At 38.0% G+C, this 8,848-nt stretch overlaps 2 protein-coding genes across 3 annotated transcripts in view; both read right to left on the bottom strand.

Annotated features, from left to right (window-relative positions):
- The window catches only part of LOC146487473 (uncharacterized), a gene marked incomplete at its 5' end in the record, with an annotated part of 24,837 nt that extends 17,494 nt beyond the window's left edge, over positions 1–7,343 (bottom strand). The window contains 3 exons of the mRNA XM_085088814.1: positions 1–218; positions 7,174–7,215; positions 7,307–7,343. The exon at positions 1–218 is cut by the window's left edge and continues 45 nt beyond it. Coding sequence (XP_084944940.1) covers positions 1–218; positions 7,174–7,215; positions 7,307–7,343 — 297 coding nt within the window. The remainder of the gene's footprint in view (positions 219–7,173; positions 7,216–7,306) is intronic.
- LOC146487469 (putative skeletal organic matrix protein 5) overlaps positions 1–8,848 on the bottom strand; it is a 133,240-nt gene that overhangs the window by 86,902 nt on the left and 37,490 nt on the right. The gene's annotated exons all lie outside the window — the stretch shown is intronic.

The following is an 8,848-nucleotide window of genomic DNA, read 5'->3' as shown; positions in this document are numbered from 1 at the left end:
CTTTTGCCCTTCAAAGGTTGAATTATTCAGCTCGCAGCCAAATTTGCCATTTACGCGGGGCGTTTTCTTCAAGTTGTAACTAACGCAGTTGGGCTCCATGTAGCATAATGTTTCACAGAAATCGCTATCCATGACGTCATCGGTGCGAATCATGTGGCCTTTGAGGCGTTTACCATCTAATGTATGTGCAGGCTTAAATTCAAGTTGGCGACAGTCTTCTAAGGAAATCAAAGTGACACCATCGTTAACTCGTGGATATGGCGATGGAAGTGATCGTTGATGCCATGGGTTTAACTAAAAGGTGGCTTAAATTTATAATAGTTTGGAATGGTCTTTGAAATTTAATAGTGACGTTAATGTAATGGCGGAGACGCTATTGGAGCTCTTCACTCGTTTGTCCCCCATGGAGGGTGGGTGGGGGGGGGGGGGGGAAGAATGCACCTATTTTTCTCTGACTATCTACAAATTGTAAAAACGGATTAGCAATGTAAGAAATTTATATATTTTTTCTTTTTCGAAAAGTTAAGTCATGTCACAAACAGGGTCAAGAGAGAGAAGACAGATATTTTTGTCATAAACAGGGTCAGGGTTTGACAGCCTGGGCAGCACATTTCCACTTAAGGAACGGACCATTAGAAAAGTGATGGGGGGGGGGGGGGATTCTCAGTTTGCAGGAATTTTTTTTTTTTTTTTGCTCAGTGCTTGCGCAGGAATTTTTTTTTTTCGGTTGATACCCTCTGCACGAATTTTTTTTGTTGTTGTTGTTTTCCAGAAAAAAAAAACTTTAAATAAAGGATTTTAAAAAACGTAGTACTTTGTGGGCTTGGAATGATTACCTTTAACCCCTGAAACAATATCTAAAAATTACAGCATAATGGTCAAAACTAAACAAAAACAACGAAATTAGTGTCTAAGTAGTATCTAGTGCTGGTAATAAAATCAGCCTCATCCTTAAATAAAAGACTGGTCATCATTTTAAAATAATTTACATCAAATTTCATGTACTGTCTGTTTATTGATTGTTTACTTTTTAACACATTTTAATAACAATTGATTCAAAATTGTTCAAAACTGTTGGCGCCAAGAATTCTTATGAAATAGTATATAATCTCAATTTACTTAAAATTTAAAAGTCAAATTCATGGTGGGATTGTTAATGTTTTTGCTCAATATTACATGGATACTCTTTTGCTACAGACACAGTCCCCTTTCATTTTATACACGATAGAGTATCATTAGCGCAGTGAAATGTTGATTCTTACTTTATATCACAATGATTAAAATGCAAATCATATTTTTTTGTATATGATCAGACTTATATGTATGATCTTGCTTCTTTTAAATATATTTTTGTAGAATGTTTCATTTATGTGTTGGTGCTACTATTACTAGAATTTGTCTCTTTAACACTTTCGTTATAACATGATGCTGATGAATGAAACTATTCAATTCTTTCCACGTGTGCCTTTCTCATACACACTGTACTTCTACTAAACATACTTAAAGGATACATTTACTGCAAAAGCTTCTCATAGATATAAACGCAGTGTGAAAGGAGGAAGCCTTGTGGGGTGCATGGTTTCCCTGTACATTTTTGCAGTCTCCTCCCTCTTGTGTTACTCTCCCACAGTCCATCATAATGATGCCAAACTCCATTGACCATCACTGCGCCTCTATAGTGCCCGCCAAGATACAAGGTACTTTCGATCACCAGATCACAAAGCACTTTGTGCGGTTTTAATTTGCCTACAGAGCACTTTGTGGTATTGACAATGAGCCACAGAGCATTTTGTGGTGAATAAAGTGAACACTTGCCCTTCAATCTAGATGCTCCTACAAGCGTTTAACAGGACTTCTTGAAAATGACTCAGTTTTTAAAATTTTGTAACCATAAAGCACTCTGTGGCCCAACGAATAAAACTACAAAGCGCTTTATGGATAAGCAGATATGCTGGAAGCGTTTTACTGACAAAATCGTTTTTCTTCAAAACTAATTGACCTATTGCTCGTGATTATTGGGTTTACTACCAGTTACAAACACAAAACAAAATACTGAGTTGTAGAAAGGGTAAATTCCAGCCACGACACAAAATGGGGGTTGGTTTGTTGTTCATACAAAACAAACTTCCACAAAAAAATTTAGATTTTCAAAACATTAAAAAGGCCATTTTGGGGCATTCTGGAAGAACTTTTCTGTCATTAAAACACTAAAAGGTATATTCTTTAATAATTCCTTAATCTCCTTCTGCAAGAATTTTTTTTTTCTTCCTTCTCGGCTTGCAAGAATTTTTTTTTTCGGGCATTTTGGCTTGCACGATTTATTTTTGTATTTTTTCCACCCCCCCCCCCCCCCCATCACTTTTCTAATGGTCCGTCCCTTAGACTTGAGTTAGCCTCACAAAAATTTGAGGTATTTGGGTAAAGGAGGAATCAAACAAGGAAGGCACATTTCGGTCATGTCTTTGGGGGAGGCGTCACCATTTCTTTTTTTTGGGTTTTGAGGATTCAAATGTCATGCAGCACTGTTTGTGGCTGCCTCCTACCTTCGGATTTGTCCTTTGGGTGGATGTTCCCAGTCCCTCACCTAATAAAATACTTTTAATATTGGTGGAATGATTTCTTTGACCTATATGACCAGATTTAAGGGTAAGCAATTTTACTTTGAGGGCTGGATTACGGTAAACAGAATGTGTAGTACCAAAAAATATCCATACCTCCCCCACCCCCTCACGGGAGGGATTGATTTTACAGGGGGGAAGGTGGTCAGTTTGCCTTATTTTTCAGTGGGGAGCGGGGTGACCTAAGGAACATATTTCCAGAGGGGGTATAGTGGAAATATTCGAGGCTCGCCGAGACTCTCGTTTAAAATCCGAGGCTGAGACTTAAGCCAGTTTTTCAAACGTGGCGCTTCAAAAATCCGATTGCGAGATGGCGTGATCTAGAAATCCGAGGGCGTGACATCACTCTGTGCCTGGTGCTTATTATTCCTCGATATTCCTTCGTTCAACCTCAAAGGGCTGGTAATCGTCCTCGATGGATGATTCTGTTCTTCCACGATATCGATGGAGTATTTTTACAGTTTTAGGAAACAGAACTTTCCATCAACTATATTTTCACTTAATTCTTTGTTTTTGACTTACCCAACGACTGATCAATGGAAGGGGCAATGTTTTCTTCTTATCAAAGCAAACACCTTGAGGAAAGAATTCTAAAGCATCTGGGGTGGAGTAAGACGGAAACACATTTCATTTGCAAATAATGTCGATCACTGCTGGAGTAGCTAGAGCCGAGTGTCTGATCGAAATGAAATGCCAAAAGATTTCGTAACGAGCTGACTTTTTTGAAATTGCCGTTCCATTTTGATTTTGTACCAGAATTTTCGGATATTTTTGGTCGAATGGATCGGTTTGAGTTTGAAGATTTTGCGTTTCAGGTCTCGATCACACAAGGCACAAGGCCTTATTTGTGAAGGATATTCAAATTATTTTCCTTACATGTAAATAGCTTTCCGACAACTGTAGCATTTAATTTTTATATCTTGGTCATTTTAAAGCAGCAACAGAATACTTTCTGAATGATATTAGTTTATTAAAAACTTGCCCCGTTTTTGTAAAACACACTGAAAATAAATAAATTCATGACGGGAAAATACTCATGAATTAAAAAGTTAAACTGTGACTTCACCAGATGAAAATATGCACACTGACATTCACATGCTCGTGTCCTCGCATAACTTACCGTAAGCGATTTCGATGCAATAAACACATGATTTCGCTGAGTAAGATAAAAGTAATCCATAAAGCAACGGACAGGTACCGAACGGATAGCTTACGGCTCTGGAAAACGGCGAGTTCACTTAAAGCCAAAGAAGGTTTAGATTCTCTGATTTGAAGGAAAATCTGCCAAACTAAATGATAATATCGGAGACGCGCAATTCAGTTTACCTCTTGGTTTACCGTAAACCACGGATATGCAAATTTGTTCCACCGATATTAATGGTACAAGTATTCCTAAACGGTGTTGAAAGGTAACTGTGATGCTCAAATGTCTTTGTTATTTCTTTAAGTGAGGCTTCTTTACGGGAAAATGAAGCAGAAAGTGGTTATTACATCGCTCATAACAATGGTCAACAATTATATTTCCGTAGCCCGACGCGACGCGCGTGCGGCAAAGAAAATTTTCAATTATTTCGTCTTGAGTACTTGAGCGTAGCGTAGCGGTGAGTGGAGGCGGTGCACAATCGCTCTTCTGATTGTATCAATGTGCATTTGTTGAGAATCTTGTGCTTCTCCTTCGAAGAACACCATTTTGTCAGTTCGTCAGACATTTGCTTCTAATGATGAAGAACGCAGCGAGAGTGCGTTCAAAGCACTAAAAAAAACCCACAGAAATCTAACCTGCGATCGCAGACGTATTTCCGGCTGTCGCTTCTTTCAGACGTGGGATTGGCTATTATTCCACTTCCGGTTACACGAGTCAGTGAGTGATTTATTTGCATGCCGAACGCCTCTATCACTCGTGACGCTAAAGCATATCCACGAGTAAAAATGAGAATTAGTATCGAGTCAGGCGTGAAACCTAGAGTAGTTCGTTACATGGCAAATGCCAAAGTAAAGTGCATTTTGAAATCAGTTCGTCTAGCTGAATTCTCATTATGTATGTCAAACTGATGGCCAAGAAAAGTGGATTCATTCTCCTAAACAAAAGAAAAACACCATAAACCAATATTAAAGCATCTCTCTGTGTATCTAGGAATTCACATAAAATTAGGACTTCACCTGCTACAAAAATTTGGCATTTAGCTCACGCTTATGAACCACTTAGCTTGTTAAGAAGAGTATATACTGTTTAATAACATCAGTCGGTGCAAAATAAGGCTTTGAATTCGCGGTCCACAAGCCATTAGTGCTATGTTTCTGTCAGATGTGCAATATCATTTTGGAAATGCTTATTTAGGGTTGTGTCCAATTCATGCCGATTTAAGATAAGCCCCATCTATTAAGCCACGGTCTCTCTAACAAGTCCCCTTCTTGAGGCTTAAAGATAAATAGGCGCCAGTGTTTAACAGAAATTTTACGATATCTCAAACTGAAAAAAAAAATAATAATAAAAACACGAACAAACCATTCTAAAATAATAAAGCATCTTTGTGTGTATTTATGCATATAAATATTAGACCAATCATTTATTCTGACAAGCCACCTGCTCCCGTTCTAACCCGCTAATTTGCGGCTTTGTTTGAGCGTTTGCATACCTTGTTTATTTCAGTTTATACAAAAAGAGATATCTTGACCGGAAAAAAGAATCGTAGAAAAAAAAAACTGTATTGCCAATCTTCTGCAGTTTTGAGATCAAATTACTTCTAGTGCAAGTTGTTCAATTTTTTTAAATCTATGTCGGCCTATAAACTGAACAATAAAACCATATGTCAGCTGCATGATACTCTTACAGATAATAACAAACTATCACGAGTCGATTCGCATTCTTGCTAAGAAGTTCATATTGATGACAAACGTACTTTTGAAAAGCAGAATTATTTATAAACAATATATGTTTAAAAGGGGAGCGGTCGTATCGCTGTCATAAAACGTTTTACGCCGTTTTTCCCAACCAGTCACTGGAAGTAATATATAATCATTAGTCCAACCACCTACGCAAAACCGGACGTTAAAGGACAAACTGCAACGCATACAATCCCACGCCACCATGGCGAGAATTAGTGCGAAATAGGACATTCGGTCAACTGATATTCTTGCCAATTTAGCTTGGAAAACCCTTGATACCAAACGCAAACACCTGAAATTAGTCTAAATTTATAAAATCTTAAATAAACAATTCGCCCAATTTGAGTAATTCCTTCATAAGACTTAGCGACTATAATAAACATTATCATTTAAAAATTTCTGAAACTGACCAAGCACTTTTTTTTACCAAAGCCGTTATGTAATAGGCTGAATCGTACACTTAAAGTGATTGCAAAAATGTATTTGGTTGGAAATGCGTAATTCAAGTCAATAACATGCACCAAATAATTATTTGGTGTTATTGATTTTTATTATACATTCCAAGCTTGCCATATCTGTAGTGATCAATCTGTGTGAATTAGTTCATCGGTTGTTTTCTCTCACCTACGATTTTTGGTTAAAAAATTGTCGAGTGGCGCCGGATGCCTACTATAAGTGGGAAGTTGTGTGTTCTTATTTATCCCCCAAGCTGTTTCCTGCAGTTTTTCCCTCCAGCGACATCGTAAATATTGTTTGAAAGCTTTGAGATTGAAATTAACGTTTTGCTATTGGAAATGTTCAACAAAACATTACACTTGTCAAAAGCGGCCGAACACTGAGTCGATCCTCTCATCAAGGTTTTGCTCCAAATGAATATCCTTGCTTACATAGACCCCAACATCAGATTTACATTTTGGAAAGTTGAACTTAAATTTGTCACTTGTATAAGCTTCCGAAAATTGTTGTTTTGATGTAACCCAGTCCTAAACAACAACCATTTCACAGTTTTTATCATTTTTTTGACCCCAACAACAGTTTACGTACAATTCTGGATGTTTTAATTCTTATCATCTTTCACAGCCGCCGAAAGATTGTATTTTTTCTTTAGATGTATAAATACGTGCCTTGCATCTTTAAGGAACTATTGAAAGGAAAATACAAGGGAAGAGCCTGATCAAGGTATGGATTGTGGGCGATCTACGATTATCTTTTGTCAAAGGGTTGCGAATACCTTGGCGCACCTTAAAAATGTTCGTTAGATCAACGTTATTGTTGAATTGTGCAAAATAAAGCAATAAACATTAACCTAATTAGCGGTGTGAAGGCGCGGTGGTTTAGTGGTTTATAAAGCGTCGGACTATCGATAGAACCATTGGAAGATCGAATGGTCAGTGCTTCGAAGTAAGGTTGGTCGGTTATTTGCTGTGTTGTTTCCTTGACGCGAGACTTTGTTCAACACTGTCTCTATTCACCCAGGTGTATGAATGGATACCCGCGATATTCTGCTGGGGGTAGCCCTACAAGGGACTGACATCCCATTCAGGGTGGAGTAGCAATACTCCCAGTTGCTTCTTGCTACAGAAACTTGGTTAAGCTCCGGCCGAACGGGCAACTTAGGCTCGTAGTGCGACTTTAATTACCTTTATCTTACGTAATGAACAGTACCAACCTTTTGAAGTGCAGAATTGCCCATGCGATGAGGGAAACAACGCTAATGAGATCCAACACATGAAAGCATAATCCTTGGTAGCGAAGGTTTCACGCTGCATAGTTGGCGTAGGAGAATTCGAAGGAATTGCTACCTTGATGAAAAGCTTCCCACCTTGGCGCTGTGGCACTTTACACGTCAGGTGTTAGCCCATCACAAGAGTGGCATATGTAGATGCAATTACTAACAAGTAAATTAAAAAGCCAAACTGCTATTGACTGACAGATGGGCTCAATCGACTTGTTTTTGTATAGTGCCAGGTCTTCATGCTCCAATAATGCACTGCTGGAATAGCGATGCACGCTGCAAACCGTACAGACTTTCACTTGTCAAAACGACTTCAGGCGGAGAATTTGTAGTTAGCTATTGCTCATACTAAAATTTTTTTCATTGCATAAAATGCTGTTAAGGTGATTGCCATTAAATTCTGAGCATGTTTACAAGGGTTATTATAGAAGGGAACCTAGATGGGGGAGAAAAATGTGCAGACAAGATTTTTTCCACAGAAGACTTTTGACCGTTGAAGTTTAATTTTTAAGTCACGTGACATGAAGTTGATATTATCCACCAATTTTTAGTACTATTGAATGATAACCTCCTTTCCTAAAGCAAATTCTGTAGTTCAGACAAGACGGTGATCCTCGGTCTCAAAACATGCAAAAAAAAAAAAAAAAAGAGCTTAGACTGATCAAGATTTCTCTGTCAACCTGCCAAGAAGAATTCTGAATAGAATGTATATGTTTCATTATTAATGTGAGTTCAACTCCTCAGCCGTGCTTGTTATATAGGCAACTGGAATGCTTCCTGCAACTGAGAATTTGTAACCTTGTTATTTTCAAGTTAAATTATTATTATTTTAATATCTGAATGCTTGGCCGCGTTAGTACCTTGTGTTTTAAACACTTGTCAAGGGTAATTATGGAGATTTTTCGTAAAATTTTTTGCATGGAAAACTGCTAATATATGCAAAGATGGTTGTCTCTTGTCTACAATCTCCCTCCGCTCAGGCGCCTAAATAAGGGCGAAGGCAGTCAAAGGTCAAGAAACGCATGACTCCATGACTTTAACATGTAGTTGAAGACTTAAGATAAAGCAAAGTAAGAACGGAAAGGAAAAAGAAAAAGACGTGCTTGAACAGAAAACGTTAGCGGAAGCACTGAATATAACATCTTAACAGGTGGCTTTTTCTATTTTCCATAATGACCCACGTTTTGTTTGATAAATCTTAAGAATTAATAAGAGATCTTTTTGCTGGCTGTTAGACAAAGTTCAGTAGCCTAATAAGACTTCTATCAAATTGACATACATTATTATTTTAACTAGAAATGTGAAACACATTTGGTGATTTGGAGATTGCAGGGTAGCTATTGTACCAAGCATAATTAACAGAATTGATGTACAATTCTGACCAACTTGTTTAGGACGGAGACCTCCCCGGAACAAATCTAGCCATGATTCACCCCCCTTTTGTAGTCTTCACAGTCAATAACATCACGACTTCTTTGACCAATCAGGTCAATGACGTAACCAGAGAAATGTATTCCATCTACTGCCGATCCACAGTATACTTGTCTGTAGTGGTGACTTCCGCTCAGGTTGTCGACCCGTCAGTCAATGTCACCTCAAACAGTCCTTC

The sequence above is a fragment of the Pavona decussata genome, unplaced genomic scaffold, assembly GCF_977016875.1.
Source record: "Pavona decussata unplaced genomic scaffold, jaPavDecu1.1 SCAFFOLD_16, whole genome shotgun sequence".
Classification (NCBI taxonomy): Eukaryota; Metazoa; Cnidaria; class Anthozoa; order Scleractinia; family Agariciidae; genus Pavona; species Pavona decussata.
This window is presented reverse-complemented; position numbering and strand designations above follow the sequence as displayed.